We start from the raw sequence: 27,995 nt of genomic DNA on the forward strand, positions 1-27,995 counted from the left end.
TTTTTTTTTTTCCATTATTACAAATTACTAGACCTTTCAGGGGAGGGGGAACTTATGGGGTCATGACCCCATGGTTAAAAACCACAGCATTGCATTATTATGTTTAAGTTTGCAGGAGTAGGGGGTACATGGCTTCAGGTTAAAGGTCTGAAGGAGGGGTACGGGACTGTGAAAAGTTCTGGAACCACTGGGCGAACCAAACCAAAGCACAGCTCAGGTCTGACCTCTAGTGCTATATTGTTACCACTGCTTTAATGCTGGAGTGGATCTGTCACGTGGTTCCTTCCGATAAGTAATGTACATGTTTACAACATTGTATAAATGTCAAAAGTTTGATTCTGTTTAGGTGTTAAAACATACACAAATAAACATTTAATTTCCCAAAGCAAACAAGCACAAATTGTGCACACTTAAAGTCAAACTGGTCCGTGTTGGCCACTGAACTAAAATGACACCCCCTGCTTTAAAGGAAACGCGATAATGTGAAAATGTATCGCGATACACGTCGAAAACGTGGAGTTAAGTGTCAATGCAAGCGCCTGTAATTAGTTTAAATGGCGTTAAGTTCGGTGCAGTGATGATGCCTCCACCGCACAGTGTACATTAATGATGAATATTTCCATGTAAATGTTATGGTAGTTGTGGGTAAATCGTTCTAACCACTTGTTCGATGAACACAGTGACCGTGAAGAGTTAAAGCTGCTCAGCTCAGCGGGCAGCGCTGCTGTTCGCTGTGGATTGTGGGAGTCGGGGACACTGCCCAGGCTTGTTACCGGAGGACGGAAAGAGACGATCCGCTGCACTCTGGCTGTAAGTCTCCCGGCTTCTCTCACCGCCGCGTCGGGGCCAATGTAGTCACGTTACACCGGTGAAACCGACTAGCTTCCGCCGAAGCGAACGGTTAATGTTGTTATTTCGTCGTTGGTTTATATTTATTTTATCCGAGGCACGGAGGCCGAGAGGGGGAGCAGAGAGCGAACTGACAGGCGGCAGGAATTAAGGAAGGGGAGGCAAGCGTTTCTCTGCTGTTTTTTACTTTATTCACCTCTGTGGGAGCTTAGAAACACGTCCATTCCCCTTATGGCGGCTCGGGTTTAGGGAGGACGTGGGTTTTCCGGTAGCTGACACCGGCTGTGCTGCTGACAGGCGGTAATGGTCTGTCGGTGGAGAAATGTCCTGATTGTCAGTGAAAGCCACTCACTGCTGCTGCTGCTATGGCAGATCAGATCCATGTTTGCTACCTGCAGCAAAGGAGCGCCCGATGCTATCATATGTGCACTGTTTACAATAGAAGTATAAGGCATTCATAGAGCAGCCTCTAATTGATTAGTAATCAGCTAATTGTTTTCAGGGGGTGTCATTTAAAACACTAAAGTAGTGGTCATCAACGCAAAGGCCGCGGACACCAGGTAGCCCGCATGGACCATGTGAGGGGCCACAGGAGCTCTAGTAAATCTGATTTAAATTCAAAAATATAAGTACATATAGGACAGATGTAGTTATTACTTAGTCCTGCTGCACGCGATAAAGTTTTAGTACTAAATTAACCATCTGTAAATGTATATTTTTACTGAAACTTTGTGACATGTTTTTAACTGTTGCAGATTGACTGTATGGTCAGTGGTATGAAATATATGATGATATATAATGACTTAATTGTCACATTTTGCAAATGTTACATGTTATACAGTTAGTTAAATGTTGTTTGTTAGTAGGTAGTAAAAAAGGAAGATGATAATTTTCTATGAAATGTAATCAAAATGAAACATTGCATAAATTAGGAGTAACCCAGTGTTGCACGTTGAAACTTTAAGGCAGTGGCTATCAGTACGCATTGTAATAAGTGTCAATAGACCGACAGTCTATCCATATGCAGGGCCCACCATTGGCCAGTTTAGGTCATGTGATAGGTGCACCATGTGACTTAAATTTCCGTCAGTTTTATATTAGCCCATATTTATTTTTAGGTACCCTGCTAACCCTTTTATTTTAGCCCTAACCCAGGAAATAACCTAAAACGTTTATTTTTTTCATATATTTTTGTATATAGGTGGAATTTGCCATGTTGAATTTGTTAAAATGAAAAAATATGTCAAAGGTGGGATTCAAACCCACGGAAGGCAGATTTCTTGAGTCAGGCACCTTAGCCACTTGGCCATCCTGACACAGTGATGAGACAGACACATTACACTTATGTACCTCATCTTTCATACGGATAGACTGCCGTTATATAGATACATATTACGTACTAGGAGACACTTCCAAACTTAAACAAAATTCCTACCTTTTTAAGTTACTGCTAGCCTTTCTTATTAACATTTAAGCAGTGCTTTTCTAACTTGTAGCCCCACGACTACTCGGCACCTATGAAGTAGCTCACAGTTTCAGAAATGTTGGTGACCCCTACACTAAAGTATCTGCAGTATAATAATACAACTCTATCCCAAAGACAGAGAAAGCACAATATCAGTATGAATGATCAAATTTACCAGGGATTCACTATAAATAAATTATATTATCTTAACTTCCCAAGTGCATGATGATGACCTAATTCTGTATCTCGCTATCTCAAACAGGCAGTGTGACATTTGAGCTGAATTGGCCTCAGGTTATGATATCATCAATACATAGTGTTCTGATGCCTTGACAGTAGGGCTGGGCAATTTATCGTGATTCAAGATCTATTGAGTTTTCTATTTTGGGGAAATGGAAAATGACATAATTGCCTATATCGAGAGATATCTCTATTTTTTTGTACTTGTTTTTATTTATTTATACAATTACACAGTACAAAACACATGATACAAGCATTTAATATTATTCATAGAGTGCAGTCAAACGGTCTATATATTTTTATGGCTTATTTTGTATTAAAATACTCGTTTTTTGTTACCTCTCAAAACAGCATGAAAAGCACAGTTAGATGGATTGCTGAGTGCGTCATAACCCAATAGTTTTACCGGTAAGACTTTTTTGAGTTAAAAAAAATATTGAGATTAATATCGTGTATTGCCATTTTCAGAAAAAATGTCTGAGTTTTGGTACATATCACCCAGCCCTACTTAACAGGTAAAAAACTAACTAACTCAAGTTTAGTGTCTAAAACAGTGGTTCTTAAACTGGGGTATGAGCCATAGCTTGGGGTCTTGTGAAATAATTAAGAGAACAAAACTATTATTAATGTCATATCATTACAATAGTGTATAACTATATATGGGGATCAATGCACTAATAAAACAAACATACTTTACATGTACAATATATGGATACTGGACACAATGCACTACTGTGTTGCTGTGAAGTACGATGGCTGTCTCAGTGGCTATAAAATCATTTTGTTTATTGGTAATACATTAAAAACATTTTATGTTATATACAAGACTAGTATAGGTACTCTTTACGTTTATTTCTCCTACAAAGATCTGAGATGTTTTAGAATTATAGGAGATCTTTGAAAAATGTTCTTCCTTGTAAGGGGTCCCTGGATCCAAAAGATTTGTATCCAGGTACGTAGATAGCTTTAATTTCCCACAAAGACTATTTTTCACCACAAAAACAATCTAAAATGGTTGTTTTAGTATGTATGTTGTGTTTTTGCTGCTATAGAGAAGAATAATATGTTTTTCAACAATAAGAAACCTTGTTTTTGTTTTCTGGCTTCACCTTTTTCTTTTTTGATAACACATGATGCAATGTTAATTTTGACAGCAAATTTTGATGTAGTTTTAGTCATAGTATTTGGACTAAAATGCAAAACTTAGTTTTACTCCAAATTTGGTCATCAGGACTGTTTCCAGTTTGTTCAGTTTAGTTTTAGTCAACACAATGCATTAAGATTTTAGTCAGCGAACTCTGTTCCATACGGTATATAGTCCACTGAAATATAAAGCATAAGAGTTTATGCATTTTTTATAGTTTCAATTAGCATTTATCAACCTGATATGGGATGTGTTGAGGCTTGTCCCTCTTTCCATGTAACAAAATAAGTTCTGATTGGATACCTTCCAAATAACAATCTTAGTGGTGATTGGAATGTGAACATTATAGTTACGTTTTTAGTCGTGGATTAAAATAAAAAAATATATTTTAATTTATTTTTAGGTCACATGTAGTTTTTAAAGAGGTCATAGTCTAGTTACTGTCAAATAAAAATATATATTCAACAATCATAGATACAGGTTTAAAGATAAAGATAACCTCTATTAGTCTTACAAGGGGAAATTTGCACAGTTTAGGCAGCAGATAAATAAAATAAAATAAAATGGCATACTAATAATAAGATATATATATATATATATATATATATATATATATATATATACACACACACACACACACTTGGGCCTTTGAGTGGGTTTGAGGTTTAAACCAGAGGACTCAAGCATGAAGTACATGCAGAAAAGTGACATAGAGCACATAGATTACTCTCATATCGTCATGAAGTAAGACGTGGCCAATGCTACTGTGTACAGTTATAGGAAAATGATCGTCTAAGTAAATACAAACACAATGAGTATAATAAAAGTTAAACGTCAATATTAACGTTTGTATTTTAGAATTTTAGAACATATTTTTTATGACAATTTATGAATACATTCAAAATTAATTAACTAAATCAGATAGGGTGCCCCGATACAACTTTTTCATTTCCGATATGATACCGATATTGCAGCCTTGTGTATCGGCCGATACCGATATTGATCCGATGCAATATCAGCACATACTTTTTTTTTTTTAATGTTTCATTTTTTTTCCCCTCACTTTTCTTTAATAAAAAAATAATGACTTATTTTGTAGTGTGGAATGTTTGAAAAAGTTTGATCAAGTGATGTTACTCAAACAGAGAATGATAGTCAGCAACAGTAGGTAGGAGAAAAACTGAGCCATTTATTATTAACCAATTGGTTACATAGATTTTTAACCTTCAACATAATATTTACAGTATTCTACAATTGAATAAAATAAATAAAAAATGAATTGAAATAAAAAAAAAAGAATTGGAAAATCTGGAAATTTTAATTCGATATTCGTTTTCAGGCTGATGTCGGACCAATATCGATGTCGGATCGGGACACCCCAAAAATCAGAAATCTAAACACGTATGATTTTGTCACCTATGATACACTGAAGCGTCGATGAAGTGAGAAACTAAGACTTTTTTATGGGATGGAATATTTATTCTTGCTTCCAAGGCTTTTTTTTTCCTCCTCTCCTGTCGACTACTTTAATGACAAAGTGCAAAAGGCAGACTGAGGTTTGCTAATGAGTTGTGGTTGATGTCTTTCTGCAGAGCTGCACACTGTTAACAGCTTTGGCACCATGTCTAGCCGAGGAGGAAAGAAAAAGACGACTAAGACTTCCAGGTCTACCAAGGCCGGCGTCATCTTCCCTGTGGGTCGCATGCTGCGCTACATCAAGAGGGGATTGCCTAAGTACCGCATCGGGGTGGGAGCACCTGTCTACTTAGCTGCTGTGCTGGAATATCTTACAGGTGAGGCTTATTAATGACAATAAGAGAAGGGTTTAATAAAAAGCACAATGCCAGATGAAAAACATAATCTGTTGTGGGGAGTTAAAATTTTTTGACACAGATCTTAGAGGTTGGAACAGCTTTAGTTTTTATTGTCTTTAAAAAAAAAAAAAAAAAAAAAAAAAAAAAAAAATCTTGTGAATATTGACAATCTCACATGTACTTCAGAGTGAACATTTTCTCTGTTATAGAGCCATATTCTTTAGCACAGTGGTTCCCAACCTTTTTTTTGGGTTGTGACCCCATTGTTAAATTACAAATTTTTGGCGACCCCAGAGATTTTTTTTCTCTAAAATGATTATTATTTAAATCATATTTGTTATACTGTGTTACAAATACAGAGTAGTAAGGATTAGTGCACAAAGTGATATGTGCCAGCTCAGATTTACATTTTTTGTGATTGTGTGTGCTGTTTTTACTTGAAAAAGAATAATAATTATTCTAGATCTTGGAGCTTTCTTGCACTGTATGCCTATTTCTGTGATATTGTAGTTTCTTTAATTGTGTGAAATAGATAAAAAGAAATAAATAAAAACATGGAAAAAAAAATGTAATTTGAATCAGTAATTGTTTTTATTTTATTACAATTCAGGCAACCCTATTTTATTTCCTGGCGACCCCACATGGGGTCACGACCCCAAGGTTGAAAAACACTGCTTCAGCACATCTGCTTCTCAGCAAGAAGATCGTGGGTTGAAGCCCTGTGAAGTTTGCATGATCTCCCATTGCTTGCGTAGGATTCCTCTAGGCACTTCAGTTTTCTCCGACCATTAAATATCATGTATTTTAGGTTGATTGGAGTATATAAATTGCCCAAAGGAGTGAGTGGTTTTGTATCTGTTTGTGGCACCCAGACTAGGATGTACCTCCGCCTGGTGCCCATTTAAAGAATGTCTTGAAGTGAAATTCTCGAAAATCCTTTTTTTTTTTTTTATGTGCTCCATTTTGAAAATAGTGTGGGTCTCATGGGGGCACGGAGGCGTGTTCACAGGATTCCCGCGCAGCAAAAACTTGTTGCGGCGATGTCTGTACGCCCTTGCTTTAGAACTGACTTTTATCAAATGCAGTCAAGGGAAGCAGACGTAAGCGCAAAAAAGGCAAAGACACTTTAAAAAAAATTAATTACTGCAACATACACAAAAAACGAAATATATTTCATATTTCCTTTGTGGCTTGGTACCAGTCTGCAGCCCAGTGGTTGGGAACCCCTCACTACCTTCAGCCACCGGATCGTCGGCCGTGCACTGTTTAAGGGGACAAAAAGGTCCCTTAGGAGAGCTCCTCTTCTCTGCTTCATTATCTACTACAAAACAGCAGAATTAGAACTGTCGTCTCCTGCGGTCACAGATATTTTTCAGTTTACAACTGTTTTTAGCCCTCTTTTGTGACATCATCAATCACGTGATTTCAAGATAGCGGAACTCAGGCTCTTAACTGTAAACTAGTCCCATTGTTAAAAGGCAATAAATATGGTGCATGATAATGCATTTTAGTAGGCATAGATTTTCTAATAAGTAAATTTCAAAGATTTTAGGCCAAACTTGTAGAAACAGTGGAGGATCCTTTTAAATCAAAGATTTAAACAAAAGGATAAAGTGACAGCTGTGTTTTTTCAACATAACCAACATATAAATAGTTTTATTAGCTACTAACTTTTTGTTTCCATTATGTCTAGCCGAGATTTTGGAGTTGGCAGGAAATGCCGCCCGGGACAATAAAAAGGGTCGTGTGACACCACGTCACATTCTTCTGGCAATCGCCAATGACGAGGAGTTGAACCAGGTAAAGCTTGTCGGCAAAATCAATCCACAAGATTCATAACACTCAAAGCTTTGGTTTTCTTAGCAATGCAGCGTAAACCCATGTCCCTCCTTTGGTTTCTTTCAGCTGCTGAAGGGTGTGACCATCGCAGCGGGCGGCGTTCTGCCTAACATCCACCCAGAGCTGCTGGCCAAGAAGAGAGGGGCAAAAGGCAAACTGGAGATACCCGTCTCACCCGCGCCCGAGAAGAAACCCAAGTATGTGAAGAAGACTGTGGCTAAGAAGCAGAGTGGAAAGAAGACTGTCGGCAAAGCCAAGGTGACTGAAAAAGCCCTCAATCAGGATACCATTTAAAGTGGATTATATGTCATTACTGTTGTGCTATCATTACCTGCCTCTCCTTCCCAGTAGTTTGATGAGGTGGACACTGACGCTGATTTCTGATGACACAGCAGAAAGCAACAAGAAGGAGCTGGTGTTTACAAAATGCAAATCGGTGTCATATTTCAGCATGCAATGGTTTCCTCTACAGAAACAAGGGGAGGTGAGCAAGGCAGCGTCTGCAGACAGCACCACAGAGGGATCGCCAGGTGACAGCTTCACTGTGCTTTCCACCAAGAGCCTCTTCCTGGGTCAGAAGGTCAGTGGACTGTAAAGTATTTGTTATCCATGTGTGGAGCCACTAGAGTCTGGTCAGTTAGGCATGAGTTTATTCAATGAGTTAAATACAAACTGAACAGGTGCACACATTTCTGCCTGGACCTTTACGGTCTGCTTCATATTTTATGTAATTAAGAAAATTCTGGTTTATAAGAACCATAATACGTTTTCATCCTCTTTTTCCTTCTTATTTTAACAGCCTTAAGAATCCAACGTACACATACTGTACGTGTGACTAAGTCCTATTTTATTTTTTTGATTTTAAATAACTTTTTAGCAATGATAATTGTCAGTCAGCTGTGGTAAACGCGACTGATTTTTCTTTAACGCTATTAAGGCCATTTTGTGGAATCAGATTCTTGTGTTTGCCCTTTAAACAGTGTTTTTATAGTCCAAGTCCAAACTCTCCTAATCAGACAAAGTACGACAAATCTTCTATACTTTCTTATCAAATCCAAACAGGTGGCGGAGGCCTGTTTGATCAGATCAATGAACATTTGAAGATAAGCTGCTGGTTGTTAAATATCGGATACATTTACTAGCACCAAGGCTGAAAACTGTTCAAAGCACCTTTTTATTATAATAAACTATATCCTTCACTATTTATCTTCTCTAGATTTATTTGGTTCAATGAGAGAAATTATCTTTTTTTTTCTTTGTTTGTCAGGCCTCATCTCAGGGTTAATGTAAGCTTCATCTGTAACCATAGCAACCTTTAGTGCAGTGTGTTTATCTCAGGTCTCACAACTTGCACTGTTTCAGTCCTGTCAGACTTAAAACTACTGATTAACCTTTTTTCTGTGAAAACTGAGCTGACCCTTCACTATTTGTTGAAAGATTAGGCAAATAATAAACTTGGAGTCTCTTCAAAGATTGCCACATGTGTTATGCTTGCTTTCATTTTAACGATTTTCATTACTTGCTCAAGTTTACTCAGTTTATAATAATATCATAGACGGGGAAGGTTATTTAATGGAGCATAATGTATTAATATTCAGTAATACTTCAAAGCCTGACCTTACACTTGTGACTCTATTCCTGTTGTAAGTTAACGCATGCCTTGGCTCACCATGCTAATACTGGTGTTGTGCACTGGTATGTTAGTACATTGGCACTGATAATAAACCAGTTATTGTAGAGACTCTGTTTGCCGGTGTTATCTGCCATCCTTAATAGCAGATGTTGTTTTGAAATTTGATTGCTTCCTCATGATTCTCTCAGCGAGCCGTAGCATCGCATGAATAAGCTCCGCTTCGCTTGCCTGTCTTGATGGTATAACATCTGATTTTTGGAGAATGTTTTGCATAATCCTCAAGAATGAAAGCATTTTGTGTTTGCAGAGGTGTCTTTGAGTTGATGAGAAAACATTCCAGCCTAATTAATTGAGACTGAGCAGAGAGCTGTGTCTGTTCCTCAGTCACTGCAGCGGCACTTGTCGTTCGCTCGGCTGTGACCGCAGACTTCAGCTGCCAGGGGAACCGGTGAATTATAATTAATCAAAGGAGGGGGGCTGTTATTCCCCCTGCTGATAAAGATAATGACTCCCAAAAATAGATCTGGTCTTTTCCTGCTGCATAAGCTTTTCCATTGTAGCAGCCTTCTGCTCGGGTCTTTCCTGAGCCCATTGTTGTTTGACGTCTTCTACTCTCTGTTGGGTAATCTGGGTTTAAAATCAGATTGCTTGTTGTTGAATTACAACAAAAAATAAATAATTAATTATCTGGAAACAATGAGTACTACCTTGTTAATACAATTACGATTTTAGCTATCAGAGGGATACCTTGACATGCATGTACCGGTAAATGTAGCCTCAGTTTAAATGAAATATTGGTAACGAGAGAAAAAACAATACCACATATACCAAGCTTGGCCAATTGGATGCACAATGAGTTTCAGGTGCTCCTTGCCATTTTCAGTTTGTTTGTTTGTTTCAGTTTAACTAAAAATTTTCAAACATAATCACAATTTTAAATATATAGCAAGACTAAAATAGGCAGAAGCAAAATTGCTTATTTGCCCAACATAAATCATAACATTCAAGTTACCTTTCTCAGTCTTGCTCTTGGTAAAATAAACCTGAATTGATATCTTAGGCTATGCATTTTCCAGTCTGTAGTGAGATGTATTTTTGAATGCCTTCTGGAAGAGCATTGATATTGGCTCAGGACATGGTCCGGCATGACTTGGCTTCTGTGGTCTACAACGATTAGGTTTGTGGGTAAATTGCAGAATGATTTGTCCCATCGGGTAAAACAAGATAGAAAAAAACTTAACCTTAAACAGCACAAAACAAAAAAATCAGACCAGCAACTTTGTGATGTTGAAAGCCAACTTTTGAACACCCATTCATTCATTCATTGTTAATTAGTAATGGTGAGATAAAACATCTTTTAGCATTAGATGCTTTAATAGCAGATTTCCCACGCTCCCGTTTATTACGTTACGGCTTAAACATTTACACAGTAACTTGAGGCTTCAGAGCTCAGTGGGAACGCAGACCTATGCACGACATACATTTTTGCCTGGGGGTGATAACTACCCTGCACTCAAAGTGCTAAGAACTGTCGCTCAATAAGCATATTTAATAATCTAAGTGTTTTTATTTATAATTCACTAGGGGAAATAACCTTTTTAGCATCAAAAGTAATTAATGTGTCCAACAGTAAGGATGCACAGTGTCTTTTATTATTAGCATTTCTACCCAGTGTAACTTTAATGCAACAGCTTACCTGAATAAATTGAGTTCATAATGATGTAATTTCTGTGTTTTTGTTGATCTTTTAGTTTGTAGAAGCTGATAATTTAGTTTGAAATAGTGACAAAACATAATAAATTTGTGAGTCTTTAGATTGTGAATCATTAATGTTTAAACTATTTTCTTTATCAGGCTAATGTCTTTTGGTTTACTCTTAATCGTTTTTGGCAGTAGAACACAAACATGGTTTGGTTTGCTTAACTTTAGTCATCAGGGTGAACTAACACAAAACCAATTAAAGACCATCATTAAGCTTAACACGCTATTGTGGATCAAGACATAATTTGATCTAAGTCATAAAATCATGACCTGTTTGTCATTTAGAAAAAGACCCAAACCTTTAAAAAATGCAGTTAATTTAAAGTCAAGTTATCCCTTTGAGATGGTTAAATTAATCTGATTTTAATGGCTTTGCTTCCTCAGCTCTTCCTTTTTGCTCTGCCACTTTAACGCATGCCTCCCATTCGCTCTCTCCCTTCCTTCCCCCCCCTTCTGTAGCTCAACCTCATCCACAGTGAGGTCAGTAACTTGGCTGGCTTTGAAGTGGAAGGGGTCATCAACCCCTCCAATGCTGATCTCGAACTTAAAGACGATTTAGGTGAGCTTCCCCATCCCTGTCCTCAACCAGTTTGTTCTCCATTACTCAAGGGCTTTGAGATTTAAAATCCTTGAATGTTAAGAGTTTAACAACATTTGTGATAATCAAAGTTTTCACATTAGATAGCACAGTTGGATTTAATATTTACCAATGGTTTAATGCTGTGGTCCCCAACCACAGGTTTGTGAATCTTTTTTTAGTTTTATAAAATTACATATATTTTATTTTGAAATAAATAAATATTATTTTGGTATTTTATTCTGGAAAAAATGGCCACTTGTATTTTTGCATGCATCGCTCTTCTACTTGACTGCACTTGATTAGACTCGGTGTGAGTGAGACATGAAGACACAGCTGGAGAGTGCACTTATTGCAGTGAAGGAGGTGCAAGCAACACGTGCACATGGATGGGGACCTAACATTATGACATTTATAGACACTAATTTGATTTATGCGTTGGTGGTCGCAAGATATTTCCTATCCCTAAACCCAGCGTGACCTCATGGCATATCTTTTTAAATAAAAAAAAAAGACCCTTCAAGGATTTTTAATCAAAGCTCCTCTCATCCAGCTTGCTCTGCTGTTCATGTTGTCGTCATGTTGTAGGGCTGTCACTTCTCAATGTGCCTGATTCACTGCAATGTATGGGAATAGGTTGTTTAGTTGAGCAACATGATCCTCACTGCTTCCCGACTGTGAAACTGTTCACCTGGAAAGGAAACTAATCTGATTCTCAGATTAAAAATAACACAACTGTTGGAAATTGAATGAGCTTTTATCTGCATTTTATGCAGTTGTGGTGAAGAGAAAAGACGATACATTTCATTTACTGTTCTCTTGCATCATTCTGTAACTTAATCTAGTTTACTTGGGCTGTCAGGCTTCCTAATTACACAGTGTTACACAACTCACTGTATCATCTGCTATCTCCTTGTTTCCCTGTGAATTTTTCCCAGCCAGGAAGGAGTTTGCTCATGTCTGTCTCCTTTCTATTTGTTTCTTTCACAGTTTTCTCATGATTAGCTATTTTTTGTCTCATCTCACTGTTCTTCTTCCACCATGTTGTGTGCCTGTTGTCTGTTGTTGTAGTTGCAAGTTGTCAAAGCCGACATTTCCATCGTGGAGAGCGATGCTGTCGTTCACCCGACCAACGCCTCCTTGTATTCAGGTGGTGAAGTAGGTAAAGGAACTGCTTACACTGCTGAGACCATGACTGCCTTCTGCTCTCTGCTTTTCCACATTTACAATGAACGAAACCCAGCATTAGAGCAGCAGCACAGCCTGCGTTTCATTGCAAACTCTTCACGGTGGAAGTTCAGTAAAGCTTTTGCACGATTGAAATATATATATATACAGTATACTGTAAGATTAATGGCCAATGGTCATGTATTACAAGTGAAGTGTGCGGACTGACTGTTTTCTAGCGATCATAACCAAGTAGAAGGACTACGTGATAAAATTAGGAAGGAACGGTATTAATATATACTTACCTGACATTTTGAAAAAGACAAAAAAACCTAAGGTTATGCATATAACCCCGGTTCTATTCTCTGAGATGTCTCACTATGGGATACACACTCCCTGTAGCCCTCAGAAGCACTTTTTTCAAACCGCCAAGCCCTGATTGGCTGGAAAGAACTTTCCATCTGCCAGGGGCACTCCCATCTTCTATAAGAGGGAGGGTGGATGTACAGTTCCTCATTCACAATAAGCACCTCTTCTCACTCGTTCAAGCAAGAAGGGTTGTCTGGTGAGACATCTCACTCATAATACTCAGAACCGGGGTTATATACATAACCTGAAGTTCTATTTCATAATATTTTGTGAGATGTCACTATGGGATATGGCAGCTCCCGTAGTGCAGACATGCTTATCGAGTGAAAAATCCAGAGTCCATTATACATCAGGACAGCTAAGAGTCCAGCATGTAAACCCGGACAAACGTGAGGGGCGAGGACCAACTCGCCGCTGCACAAATGTCTGGAACAGACACTCCCCTGAACAAGGCCCAGGACGTGGCGGGAGATCGATTCGAGTGTGCGTGCTGGCCGTCAGACAGCCGCAGACTCCAACCCTCGTAGGCCAAAACAATGACCCCCATTGTTCTTGGTAATGGGGAGCCATTGCTAAAGCAAGGGCCCCCATCGCCCCATAAGCATTACCTGTGACAGGTGCTACTCAACAACAGGCTTCCCCCTGTGGGAATTAGCCCAGGAGACGAACAGCTGATCGCTCCTCCTGAGGCCCCCTACATGTTCAAGTATGTGCGCAATGCACCGACTGGACATGACAAATTAGACCGCTGCCCATCCTGTGAGGCAGGAAGGCTAACAGGTCAAAGGGAGATGAAGAGTCAACCACCGTTGGCGCAAAGGCCGAGTTGGGGTCCAAAATAATCCTCAAATCGCCCAGGAAGAGCTGAGCGCATGACAGGTGAACCGAAAGCGCACGGATGTCGCTAACCCGCTTAGCTGAAGCCAGCACTAGTAACAACACGGGGGGGGGGGGCGTGGCCCGTGTGCTCACTTCATAAAAAACGCCCGATCAATGGGGAGCTGACTCACCATTTTATGGTGCGAGCACCGCCAAATACACTTTCACAGTGAAACGGGCCAAGCCCTTGTCAATCAGGGCCTGCAGGGATGATAAAATCACTCCCCCCGGGCCCTGAAAAAGGAATGTGACACCCCTGGAGAAACCAACCCTCGAAACACTGTAGGTTATTTACATAACCTCGGTTTCATGAGTAATATGAGAGAGAAATCTCACTCATAATTAATGACAAAGAACCCCACACAATCATACAGAGAGCTAGTGGAAGAGGCCCGGGCACCCTGTAAACTGGAGATTACACACTGTGAGGGTCCCACCGCTGATGAACGGAGCCATTCAGGGGCCAAGCCCACAGACCCAGGAGCTCTGGGTGTGGGTGAAAGATCGTTCCTCCCGCCTGTGACAGCAGATCCCTGCACAGCGAGAGCTGCCAAGGAGGAGCGCACAGCAGCTGGTAAATCTCTGCAAGCCAATGCATGTCTGGTCAGTGAGGGGCCACCAGGATCAGTGTATGACCTTGCTCCCTCACGCTGGACAGAGTGGGGCGTATAAGAGTGAACGGGGAAAATGCATAAACCAGTGTGCGCGGCCAGACGTGCGCCAATGCGTCTACGCCGAGGGGAGCATCCGTGCCGTGCAGGGAGAAAAACAACGCGCACTTTGTTTTTCTCCACGGCAAACCGATCCACCTCGGCCTGTTGATAGCGGGCCCACAACTGTTGCACCACCAGTGGGTGTATCCTCTATTCCCCGTACACAGGCGCGTCCCTAGACAGCAGGTCCCTGCCTACGTTCAGGACCCCTGGAACGTGCGTCGCTCTCAAAGAGAGGAGATCTCCACAGGATCAGCCTGCATGCCAGCAGCCGACGGGAACATAAACCACCTTGGTGGTTGATATGTGCCACCACTGTGGTACTGTCAGTCCTCACCAGGACATGATGTCCCCTGAGAAGGGAGGAAGTGGATCAGTGAGAGAAACACTGCCAACGCCAAATAATTTATGTGACAGCATCTCTCTCACCGACCTGCCCTTGAACACTCCACCCCAGCCCGTCAGGCTGGCGTCCGTGGAGATCACCTTCCTGGACGTAACGGTTCCCATGGAGACACCGTGCGTCAGGAAATCTGAGGCCCGCCAGCATTGCAGGGCTGCACTGCACTCCGGCATAATCAGAACCCTCCGTGCACCATGACGCACAGGGCTGAGCCCATGAGAGGTCACCCACAGCTGGAATTCCCTCATGTGGAGGCGGCCGAGGCGGATGACGTAGATCAATCCGAGTAACCGGAGACATAATCTGAATTGAACAGATTTGCCCAGTCGCAACAACACGAGGCATGCCTTAACGTCTCCACCCGCTGCGCCGACAGGTGCGCGGTGAGAGGTGCAGGTTCCTTGTTTATCACGAACCCTAGGTCAGATAAGTGACGTAACAGAATGCGTGTGTGCGCTGTGACCTCCGATTCAGATTGTGCTAAAAGCAGGCAATCCTCCAAATAGGTAGCCAAACGGATGCCCCGCCTCCTCAGCGGGGCTGTCGCAGCCTCCGTGCAACGCACGAGCACTCTCGGGCTCAGTGAGAGGCGGAAGGTGAGCATGCGGTATTCATAACATATCCCCCGGAATGCAAATCTCAGGTACTTCCTGTGAGGAGGATATATCGGAATGCGGAAATACGCATCCTTCAGGTCGACAGACGTGAACCTATCCCCCTGACGCACCAGGTGTAAAAGGGAGGCGTGTGTAAGCATCCTAAACTTATATTTCCTGAGAAATCTGTTCAAAGCCCGTAGATCCAGGATAGGGCGAATACTGCCCCCCCCCCCCCCCCCCTCTCATTTGGGGACCAGAAAATACCTGGAATAAAAACCGCTCTGGGACAATGCGGGTGGAGAGATTGAGATGGCTCCTCTGCTCAGCAGAGAGCCGATCTCCTCTTGCAATACACAGGCCGGGTCTCCCTGGGCCTGAGTGTGTATTACACCGGCAAAACGAGGAGGGACAGCCACAAACTGAAGCCTGTAATCCCCGATATCGTCCGCAGCACCCATGGTGGAACTGCGATCACTGCCCATTTTTCCCTCTTAACGGAGAGGGTGGATAAGCTTTCCGGCTCTTTCAGCCTGGGAGGCACCGGCCGTGGTAAGGTGGTGCCCTCTCCTGGAGGCAGGCTGCCAGTGGCCGGAGAAAGCATTTGTGGCGTAACAGCGCACTCTGGAGACGACAGACCGCACACTACTAGAGGGCCCAACCAGAGGGCGGTGGAGCCCTCTGTTGGCAGCAGCCTGCCCAACAGCAGAGGAGCCGATCCTGTCAAGGTGGCGCCCGCTGCCGGTGGAGCAGAACCATACCCCCAGGAACGAGCATGCAGTACTGCTCATTCCATGCAAGCGTGGTAACGGGAACTACGCAGCCTCCAACCCGGAGAAGGCCGAGGCCTCCCGCCAAGTGGAGACAGCAGCTACCGTTACCACGCTGCTTATAGTAGAGGATACTTCTTTCACATGCTGTGCCCCTGGCCTTTGGCTAGGGTGCTTGGGCAATATACACATACTCTTATTTGAACATGTGTGGATGCGTGCTTGTGGACATGAAGAGGGGGGCGTGAGCCAAACATCCTGTGAAACATGTCCTCTCCCGACCGTTTGAGGACCGTGCCTTGATGGTGGGGAGGATGGACTGTGAGTAGTCCATGAATGCGAAAGCGTAACAGGTAGCGCTATGGAACGAGGAACATCCAGCTGCATCACAGAGGGAGGGGAAAACCGACAGATTGCCCTTTCCTTCCTCTTCGTTTGCGTATGGCAAGTGAGCTGTGCCGGCGCAGCAGCCCAGCGGGCCTCGCTGAGGCCAGGTGTATCGCGGAGTGGCCGTACACGGTGACTTAAACTGCGGACCCTGGGGAGCAGTTTGAGACGGTCTCTTCCATGAGTTAGTGACGGGCCTAGTATCCCGTCCGACACCACCGGAGCGTCAAGGATGTGGCTTTTTTCTGCATCAGAAAACCTAGTGAAGTCAAGCCAACACGCTTGATCCTGAAACACCATGTAGCTCATCACGCTACCCAAGGCCCGCATGGAGCGGCACTGGGTCCGAAGACACACATCTGCTATGGATTAAATTTCCTCCACTGTCGCTGAGTCATGAGACCGAGCGAAATCTCCACACAGTTTAGCTTGGTAAGCCGTGAGGAAGGAGAGGACATTTAGAGCTCTCATTGAGAGCGCCTCTGCAGCGTACGTCCTGCCCGATAGGTCTGACTGAAGACGTCCCGGCCAGTAGCATGAGTCTCCGGAAAGATAGAACAGGCTGGCGAGGCAACAGGTGAGCTGCAATCAGCGTTTTCACCGTCGGCATTTTGAGCAGCCCAAGGCTCTCCATACCCTCACAGTCGAGGGTGGAGGTGCCTGTCACATGAGAGTTTCCACTGAAAAGCCGGTCCTTCCATGTACGCACTACGTCCAGCAACAGCTCCGGGAGAAGGATTTGTCCCTTTGGGTCCTCGGAGGTGGGAAGCTTACTCGCATAAAGGGACATAGTGGTCCCCTTACGACGGTGGGCCGCCTGATGGAGAGGCGTGCCTGCCCAGCCCCACAGTGTCTAAGCTTGGGAGAGAGGAGAAAGGCGTGAAAACCGCCTCCTCTGGAGAGGTGACAAAGGCAACAGGCCGCTGGGAGCCCCAGCTGAGGCCACGGGCAGCAGCAGAGTCCATAAGGGCCGTGTCCTCTTCGCTCGCTGAGGCAGAAGCACCGTGAGGAGCAAGAAGGGGAGCCCGGCCTACGACAGAGGCTGCGTGCATCGAACGCCGTGCAGCAAGCCCCAGTGCATCCCGTCCCATCGGTGAGAGGAGCCTCGGTTCCCATCGCCGCTTGAGGCAAGTAGGAAGAGCAGGCGGATTAGCTTTTATGCTACCACGTGGTGGCTAACACAGGTGCTAGCAGGGATGTGGGACAACGTGTCTGAGACCTCGGGGACAGTGTTGACTCTTTTCGAACGGTAGCTGGATTTTTGGGAGCTCGGGTACCGTGGTACAGAGCTGGAACCGGATCTTACACGGTGGTGAAGGCAAGGGAGAGAGACCCACGTGTGCCGGATTTGGAGGGCGTTGAGAGCAGTGATCTGGAACAGCAGCAGATGTCTGTGAGCTCTGGCTGAGTGGCACTGAGCTAGCAACGGGACTGTCACTGGGGTCGTACCGGAGTGAGGGCTCTAAATTTCACTTACCTGTGAAGGAGCAGCACTTACCGAGCAGAGCAAGGTAAGTGCTGGTTGCTTCTCGACCTGTTGTGGTCCACGCAATGCGCTTTATGTTTATCAGCACCCGGCGACTGGAAAACCCGAAGGAATCCGCCTGTGGACAGTTTAGCCGATAAAAACGCGAGATGTGCATGATTGAGAAGAGGTGTTTGAATGAGGAACTGTACATCCACCCTCCCTCTTATCGAGGGTGGGAGTGTCCCCGGCGGATGGAATGTTCTTTCCAGCCAATCAGGGCTTGGCGGATTGAGAAAAGTGCTTCTGAGGGCTACAAGGGAGTGTGTATTCTATAGTGAGACATCTCACAAAATATTATGAAATAGAACTATAGTTTTTTTTTTTTCTTTTAAAAATGGGTTTGATCTCAAAACCTCAAAATGTTTTATAAATAAATTTATAATTAATCAATTATAGGGAATGACTAAAACAAATCCTAAATATTCAAATAATGAGGGGTGAATTAGATATTAAGGCATTAAGAAAATTAGAAATGCAAAAGCAAGTTTTTCTTTAAATATAATAAGTAATGCAAAAGGCATTGCCAAAAAACTGGACAAACATAAAGAAACTAGTAGGAAACACTGCAACAAATAAAAGTATCAGGGAAATACATTTAAACGAGGAGATGATCAATTTCCCAAAACATGGCAGCGACCTTTAACACTCATTTTATCTACTTTTTAGAAAATCTAACAAAAAAGTGACCTACATAAAACTAATGCCTTGGTCTTAGATCATCTTACTGTATCTCAGGGGGACATTGACAGGATTATCAGCAGGGTAAAAAATTCTAAAGTCAAAGATGGATTTGACATGGATTTCTTTATGAATCATAAATATTTACTCATTGCTCCTATTACTGATATCATAAAGCAGTTCATAAATGAACATATCTTTCCAAGCTCATGGATATGTTCAGTAATTCCACCTTTTTTTAAATCTGGGGACCTGATGTCAGTAACTACAGATCAATAAGCATCCTTCCAACCATCTCCAAGATAGTTGAAAAATGCATTGCAGAGCAGATAGTAAAACTTCTCAGTGATAGTCCCTTTAATATTTACCCAATGCAGTTTGGCTTTAGAAAACACCATTTTTTTTTCCTACGAGAAGAAATGCAATTCAATTGTGAGTAGAATAAACACAGCATGTGGCAACGGGCTTTCAGGTTGCCATACGTTATTAAACCTAAACCTTTAGGAAATCAGGCAAAGATGAGAGTAATCAAAAAAGAAAAAGAAAGAAAAGACAAGAATTAATTAAAAAAAAAAAAATGTCAAAGAAATTATACAAAAGGAGGAAAGCACTTTTAACTGGAGGAGAAAACTCTCGAGAAGCCATAGATTGGTTCATTTAGGGTTACGTACAGGACCATGAAAGAAACAAAATGCTAACAATGATCCATAAAAGACTTCCCGAGGCACAACAAGGAGTTATTTCATTCCAAACAAGAAATAAATACACAGATGCAGAGTTAGCAGTATTATGTCACAAAAAACTTCTTAAAAGTTGTTTAAAATAGGAACAATTGAAGCTCATACTCAGATTAAACTGAATGAAGACAATAAAGAGTAAACAATAGGACTTGTAAAGAGCTGATTGGCTCCCAAAAAGCTGTTAAATGCTCATTGAGTCTGAGATGTAAGGCCATGGACAGCTGGATATGATTTAAGGCATTCAAGCTTATTCTAAGAGGAAGCTATCCCTGCTCTTTCTACTTAAAGCAATCCTGCTACTTACCTTGGTCATCCTGCTTTGTGTGTATTGCCCTGCATCTATTTTGCTGTGCTCCTCCAGCTGTAGACTTTGTGCTTGACTGTTCAGCTCTTATAAGTAAATTTCCACTACTGACAGATTTGAACTCCTGTTTGCCTGCAGAATGAGGTTTCTCACACATGATTTTTAAGTTTTTTAAGTTCATATCATCTATAAACCTAATTCTGCTTGTATTTGATGACTGTTTATCGATGTGTGTTAAGGGGTGAAATGTTCTTTTACTTTTCAATTATTATCACTAATATCGCAGCTAACTTTTATTTTGATTCTTCTAGTGAAGGTTAACAGTCTCCCTCTTTACTTTTGGGCTTCTCACTTTAGCTCTGGCTCAGAATAATAATAATATTCTGGAGACTTTTCCTGAGTCTTCCAAATACTTTCCCTTGAGAACAGGCTGATAGACTGACAGCATTTTGTCTGTGGTTTGCCTTCGTGTCCGTTCGCCCCTTCATGTTTACCAGCTTTTCTTGCCTGTCCGTCTGCATGGTCTGTCTCCAGCCAACTTACTTCGCTTTAGTTTTCTGTCTGTGTTTGATACACACATACAGTATATACTGACATCAGTGATTTCTGTGCCTTCAGGCTCTGCTCTGGAAAAAAAAGGAGGGAAAGAGTTTGCTGATGCTTTGCAGGAGCTAAAGAAGAAGAACGGCCCCCTGGAGGTAGCTGGAGGTAAGTGCAGATGGCAGAGCAGTGTAGTTAAAGGCAGAGAAATTGAGAAGTTTGCGTGTCCCATTAATATTTTAATCAAGCCGCAATCAATAACCACAAAAAGGAGACAATTTATGTGGGAGGTGTTGCAATTTATTTTCAAATGTTTTTTACTTAATTTTTATTCATTTTATTTGTTCATAAACATGCATAAAATTGCATCCTTTTATATTTCAGGCTCTTGGGCTGCATAATTTTTCCCAAACCGATGCAGATACTTGAATTTACGTACTTGCCGATCCCGAGCACCAGTACCAATACTTCAATACTTCATTTAAAAGTATTATGCAAAACATAATTCATTGGAAGATTTTATTTTAATCTCTGCTTGTTACAGCAAAAATTGATATAAGATTTTTTTTCTGACTATAAAACTAACATTTCACGCAATGCTAGCAAAAAGTTTGGACACCAAAGGATCAACATGGCAGGATTGTTTCAACCTCTCCAGACAAATCATATCAGGACCCCAGAGCCAGAGATGAGGCTCTTACCTTTTAAACGCATTCTCCTCTGGAACTGAGAACCTTCCCCTGAACAGTGTACCGACACCATGGAACCACAGGGGGAGGCGTGATATTGCACAGTAATGATAAAAGTGCGTGGACTGTTCTCATTTTTACAGTTAAACCGTTCCATGTCCAAAGTGCATTTTTGGTTATAGTTTGTACATTTAATGATTTAGCTTGAACAGGAACAGTATGCAATGAGGAAAACGTCCAGTGACCTAACTTCCACATTTAAGCAGATCTCGAAATGCCGTGTGGTTCTAGGGATCCACTACACGGTAAAACAAGTGAGGGAGAAACTTGGGAAGCTGAAATAGGACTACATAAAATCTGAGATTGTAACAACAAAAGTGTTTAGTATTCTACATATTCAAAGCTGACAGAGGAGCTCTCATTCATTCATTCATTCATTCAGGCATTCATTCATTCTGTCAGGCATTCATCTATCTAATCATATACTGTTTACAGTAATATGAGCTGAAGCTTCATTAAGCATTCGACTCTTTAACTGCGATGCTCCTCTCAGTTCACGTATACACGGTAATTCAGGAACTTCAGAGTGCGGTTGTGACGCAGACACATAGAATAAGAATGCAGATCACATTTTGGCCCCGGGCTGATCAGCACCTTTCATTCCAAGTGCCAAAAACTGTAGGTCGGCAATCGACTTTGTCTAGTCTGCTTCAAGTCTGTCGCTTGAGCCTTCACTGATGACTTAATCTCCATCCCCCTCTGAGTGTCACTTTTATTCTTGCTCCACACGCTTCTATCATTATTCATCATTCTCACTTGGTTTTTACACTCTCCCATTTCCTAGCCAAGTTAGCTTAGCCTCCTAATCCCACTCTCTGTGTGGAGCTCACAAACGGAGTACCTGGTGACTAAATGCCAAGCCTTCAGGACCAGACCTGGTTAGAGCAGCCATGGGCCATGAATAACACTCTGGAGGATGGATCAAAGGATTTGTAAGACACTTTTTCCTTTCATTTCGGGACAAAGCTAAATACATTACAAGGAGATGAAGTGCCACTGTTAGTGCATCCAATCATGCCTTAGTTTAACATTCACTTTATATTTAACACATAGTCAATTCATAACGGTAATCTGCTGCGTGTCCTAAAAGGGAGCTAAAATGGAACAAGTTAAACCCAGGGGTGTGTGTAAACTTTAAAGTTTGTGCATGTCCTTTAATCGCAGAGGGTTGTTCCAATGTGTTCTTCATAAAGTATCTACATTTTCTTGACATTTTACATTTACAAGTATTCCCCAAACGTTTTTCCATCACAGACGGGTTTTAAGCTTAAAACAACCCTCGGACCATGTTTGTTTCTTTTCCCACTTTTGTTCTGCTTTGTCCATTACCGGTGTCACAGCAATGGAAGGAAATAGGCAAATGTTTCTGGTTGAAAACACACACGCTAATGGAGGAATTGTAAAACTTTCCCACTGTAGGTTCTGGATCATCGCCCAAAGCAGTGTTTCTAAGCCTCTTCCAACCAGAGATCCCCAGATCAATACAACATGCCCTTATGGCTGAAATGATACATTTACTAATATCCCTGTCTGTGAACACTCATTGTTCTCTTCTTTTATCATCTAATGGAAACAATGGTGTGACACAGTGAGGGAACCAGACTGGAGCTGCTGTCTCACGTCATAGTTCACATTAATAGGATGGACTTTTTAGTAAAATTTACAGTTGTAGCTCATTAGAAACGGCACCAACGATCAATGAGTCTTTTTTTTATATTGTATATATATTCTTTGTAATAGAAATTCACTTCACACTAAGTATGGGATAGGGTGAATGTATCGTCATCTTGTTACTTCTTAGCTTAACAGTCTTGAATAATGTAACGTACTTTTATTACTCTAGCCCATATTTAGCTTCACTATTACATGTTCTCCCTGTGTCTGCGTCGGTTTTCCCAGTTACTTCGGTTCAAAAATATGCAGGCTAGGTTTAGGATTATATACCTTATACTTAGCCTGTAAGAGTGACTGTGTGTGAATGTTATCGTCTCTCACTTTCTCTGTGTTGGCGTCCTGTCTAGGTTGTACATCACTTTGTAACCAATGTGAGCTGGAATAGACATCAGCAGACCTTACACAGGATAAAGTGAACAGAAGATCAATTATTTACTAAACAACATATTCTGGTTGGTGCAAAACAATCTTGGCACAGGGGAGTTGAGCATGTTCTCAATCAGTGCTTCTGCCTCATGGCGAGTGGTGAGAGTTCATATTATTCCTCTTCAGGGTCATGAGGCTCTGCTGGTGCCTTTCTCCAGCTTTTAAAGGGCGCTAGGCAGGGGTAAATGTCATCCAGTCATCTAATTGTGTTAAATCAGAAAAGATGATGATGAGGAGAGCTGTGTATTACCTTATTTAGTATTCAATACCAAATCCTCTTTAAGTTTGGAGCAGTTCAATCTGTTCTCTTTGTTGTCGGAGACATTAGAGTAAACTGTTGGCTCTGTTGAGTCTGCGAGGCTTAAATGTGTTCTTCTCTGCTGATGGGAGCGCAATGGCGTGACTGACTGTGCACTGGGAGACAGACAAACACACTGGATCATTTTCTCAAGCTAATGCCGTTCAGCGGCGACCTATACCGCAACCATTCTTGTTTGGGCTTCGCTGGTTTGAAAAAGGGAAGTTGGTTGTTAGCATAAGTGGATGCAGTCACTAAGCTAATCTTCAGGATCTCAAACCACATCAACACAAACTCCGTAAAAATGCTGCAGCGCAGCGGCACAGTTGTTTGATTGACAGGTGATCTCCAGATGTTCACCAGACAAACACCATGACTTGGTGTATCACTCTCCAAAACTATAAAACACATATAAGTTTTCAGGCCCGCTCTCAAATACCATAGTCATCATCTTCCTCATTATTCTTTGAGCTCCACTGGAGCGGATCACACCACATGCTTTGTGACGCCATCGTCTCTGAGCTCCATCTGCATCTCAGCTCATTTCGAGCTCTGACTTCAGACCGTGTTTGCTGTGGCCTCTGATAAACTCTGACTGGAGATTCATTTAACATCTTTGACACAAAAATGTATCTTATACCTTCAGCAGAGCAGTAAAGGAAATGATTCCTATAGCATGTCTACAGATCACAATTTCAATTATTGCTCCAGAATTCTCTCTCTAAATTAGCCCTATCACAGTTTACTGGTATTGATGATAATTGTGATATTAAATAATTAAATGTTAACTATGGTTTATTTAAAAAATGTCGCTCAACAGTACATGCATGTTTTATAATTGCAATAAAATGAATACAATTATTTTATTGCATAATTGTGTCCATCAACAGCCCTCCTTAAGGAATGGTAAGAAACTTTATTTGACAGAAGATATAAAAAGAGGGGGCAATGTTACACCTTGGTGAGAGGGAAAGGAACATGGGAGAGGGAGTTAGGGTGGGACAATGGCTGGAGTAAGGAGAGTAAGCAGAGTCAACTATTTTGGTTGTGCTTAAATATTGTTCTAAAAATGTACGTATGATAATCTCCTCCATCCCTACCTGAGTTTTCCACCCTGCTTCATCTTCCTTTTGTAGCACCCCTGCCCCTCCCACACCCACAAAGCTGAAGTAGCATAGCGTAGCTCTCATGTAAAGATTGCAAACCTGTTATAACGAGAGCAACACAATATACTCAAACCATAATGCATGTGTGAGAGATTTTCGGGTCTCTAAAGTTGACCAGGCGCGAGATGGACAAAAAACGTCCATCAAAGATATTTGCCAAAATTACCACAAACCTGTTCATCCACCTTCAGCTACATCGTGCTGATTATTCTGCCACAACAGATTGAGCTGCATGAACAGGGAAAGATAACATTGAAGAGGGTAGCATTTACCTATTTATTGTAATTGCTTGTTCCTGAGGTTTGTATATCAGCTGTGAAACAGCAGCTGTTTATTGTTCTCCTTACTCATTATTCTGCCTTGAATCTTTTTCGTTTTCCCTCAGCTGCGTTGACTGCCGGCTTTGGCCTGCCTGCTAAGTATGTCATCCACTGCAACAGTCCAGGCTGGGGCTCAGACAAGTGTGAGGAGATGCTTGAGTTGACGGTTAAGAACTGTCTTGCTCTTGCAGACGAGAAGAAACTCAAATCTGTGGCATTCCCCTCCATCGGCAGCGGAAGGTAGGAGCAAGTGATCTTTAGTTTTTCTTCTACTTTTAAAACTAGTGGTTACGTCCCATCATGTCCTGATAGAATATATGCTAGCAGGAAGGGCTTTAGCCAACAGTGTTTTTGTAATCATTTTATAGTTCTTCTTGCATCGTTATGATTAAAGGTTGAGCTGCAAAACTAGACGTTAAGAAAGCCTGTAATCCATTCCAAGTATTCCCAAAACCAACTTTTTTTTTTTTTTTAAATCCCTTCGATAGTTAGCATCGCTAGCATCTCATCCTGCCCTGTTCAGTTTGGTGTCTACACACGCACACTTATGATTGATCATCTCAGACAACCGATCACTATTTTTGTTCCACTGTTTTTCTTTCTTTCACTAACATTGGTTTCATTCCTTGTGGATTTTCCTTAATCAGTTTCACTTTTTTGAATCGAGTTGATCCAAACTTCAGCCCTGATAGTCAGTAATATAGAGTCCCTGTGTAAGCAGGGACTCAGTCGATAGAGCAGGTTGACTTCTAATTGGAAGGTTGGCGGTTCAATTCCAAGCTATCCCAGCCTGTCAATGTCCCAAAGACACTGAACCACAAGTTGCTCCCTATAGAGGGCTAGTGCCATGCTCTGCTTATCCACATAGTCCAGGTTTTTACTTTATATCTATCATGGTATCACTAGACCAGAACTTGGCTTTCATTTTTAAAGTAAAACCCACTAGAGTTTGAATTTAGAATGTTTTTGCAGCGACTTTTATACAAAATGTTAACATGCAAAGCCTTGTTATCAGGTTTCCATTAAAGTGTTTGCTGTTTGCAGAGATTTTCTATAGCGCTAAGACAGACCTACAAAAGTACACTCAGTCAATATTTTAGACCTATGTGAGGTGTCTGGAAACATGTTAACACTGAGGCGTTATATTTGCCTGTTTGCTTTTAGAGAAATGTAAAAACCAAATAAAGCTAGCCTTTAATATTTCACTGGTTTTGTAGAATTCTCACAATATTAGTTATGATTTATTTTAGGTTAATTCTGTATACAAGTTAGTCTATGTTTAAATATGTGACTGAATATATAATAGGTAAGACAATTAATATTTTTTTACCTTTTACGCTCATTTAAATCTCGTAAAGGTTATTTTTTTGGTACTAATCTTACAGTAATACCGCCCAGTGAGTGCTCAGATGTGCATGTAAATAGTTGTGCATATACATGTAAAATGACAAGCCTCTGAAGGCATTTCATGAAGCATGCGCTCTCCGTCAGGAATGGATTTCCGAAACAGACGGCGGCCCAGCTCATCCTCAAAGCCATCTCCAGCTACTTTGTTGCTACCATGTCGTCCACCATCAAGACCGTCTACTTTGTGCTGTTCGACAGCGAGAGCATTGGCATCTACGTGCAGGAGATGGCCAAGCTGGAGACGAGCTAATTATGTGCACAATTTACATCCACTTTGTGTTTTTTATTCTCTTTTTACAGAAAGAGAGAGGTGTTGTTGTGGTAAATTGATATGAAGAGAAGAAGAGTCTTTTTAAAGGCCGGGAACCAGTTTTTGCATTATTTAAAAAAATAAAATAATTACTTGTTTCCTTCTTTTCCTTTCACTGCTGGTGTTTAAATGTAGGAGTGCACTGTTCATTTTGCATCTGTTTGTTTGCTAACAGTGCCACAGGAAAGGAATTCAAGCGACGAGACTCATTTTAGGTTTCAAAATAAAAGCACTGAAAGCTACCATGAAGAAGTATCTACACCTCAGCTCTACGACTTCCAGGGACGTTACATTCATACGGGTGCATGCGACGATGGCAAAGGTGTTCAAAAACACTTGATTTCTTTTCCTCTTGGCTCACTTACACTAATCTGGTCAGCGTGTGTTGTAATTTATGGTCCTGAGTCTACATTTTGTTGTTGTATTACTGTCAAAGGCAATGGTTTAAAAAAAGAAGGTAAATGTTCACGTTGCTCTAAATTTGGTTGTCAGAAGTCATTTAGGTGAACATTGATTTTTTTTTTGTCTCATAATCTTCCTGCTTTAGTTTTATGTTGGCAAAATGTTTTCATTGTGTTCTGGAGAGACTTCCTGTTTCCAAGCCAATAGGGGCTGTGATATAGAAGCCTTTTAATGATGGTACTTGGTTTGATTAGTTTACACAATAAACTGTCCTTTCGCTGGTGATTAATTACACAAAAGTGAAAGTGGACGTGGGATTGGAGATGGGAGGGTTTTACAGGACACTGATGGTTTATATTGTGTGTTCCTATGTGTGTTTATGTGAAAGAAATATTTGTGAAATGTTATAGTAAAAGTTTAGATTGTAACACGTTTGGATTTATACACGAATTTGATTTTCGAGGGCAAATTATGTTTGGTGTGAGTTTTGTCTTTTATGAAGACATTTTTTAAAAAGGAGAGAATTCCTCATCGCTGAACGTTAAAGGCCTGATGCTGGGTTTTGCTTTGTGGGTCAGCCGCCACCAGATGGCGCTGTGTAACCAAGAGTTTGATTTTCTTTGTCCTTCTCAGCCATTTTCTGATACAGGAGCAGCAGCAGGCCTTATTTGAGTTTGCTTTGAATTTGGACTAAAGGACAGCCGCTCTGCTGCATTTGGACTTTTCGACAGTTCGACTTTCTAATGTGTAAAACAGAAAAATAATTGTTTGGAAAAAAAAAAATGCTTTAATTGCTTCTATAAAAATGTCTGTACACACTACAATAATAAAATCTTGATAAAGAACT

At 41.4% G+C, this 27,995-nt stretch overlaps 1 protein-coding gene across 6 annotated transcripts; it reads left to right on the top strand.

Moving 5' to 3' along the window:
- Positions 1 to 529: 529 nt before the first annotated feature.
- Positions 530 to 27,989, top strand: macroh2a1 (macroH2A.1 histone). 6 transcript variants are annotated; one of them, XM_028466938.1, is made up of 9 exons: positions 530 to 810; positions 5,291 to 5,491; positions 7,206 to 7,312; positions 7,418 to 7,609; positions 7,824 to 7,931; positions 11,205 to 11,304; positions 20,475 to 20,564; positions 25,095 to 25,269; positions 26,521 to 27,989. In XM_028466938.1, the coding sequence occupies exons 2-9, from the start codon at positions 5,320 to 5,322 to the stop codon at positions 26,684 to 26,686; spliced, it is 1,110 nt and encodes a 369-aa protein (XP_028322739.1). In that variant the 5' UTR covers positions 530 to 810; positions 5,291 to 5,319; the 3' UTR covers positions 26,687 to 27,989. The 6 variants fall into 6 exon arrangements, 5 of the variants coding, with proteins under 5 accessions (XP_028322739.1, XP_028322741.1, XP_028322740.1 ...); XR_003675509.1 differs by lacking the exon at positions 26,521 to 27,989 and adding an exon at positions 12,394 to 12,484 and having other exon boundaries at positions 532 to 810; positions 25,095 to 25,146; XM_028466939.1 differs by lacking the exon at positions 11,205 to 11,304 and adding an exon at positions 12,394 to 12,484 and having other exon boundaries at positions 532 to 810; positions 26,521 to 27,988.
- The last annotated feature ends 6 nt before the right edge of the window (positions 27,990 to 27,995 follow it).

Source organism: Gouania willdenowi, chromosome 14 (genome assembly GCF_900634775.1).
Source record: "Gouania willdenowi chromosome 14, fGouWil2.1, whole genome shotgun sequence".
In the NCBI taxonomy this organism is placed as follows: Eukaryota; Metazoa; Chordata; class Actinopteri; order Blenniiformes; family Gobiesocidae; genus Gouania; species Gouania willdenowi.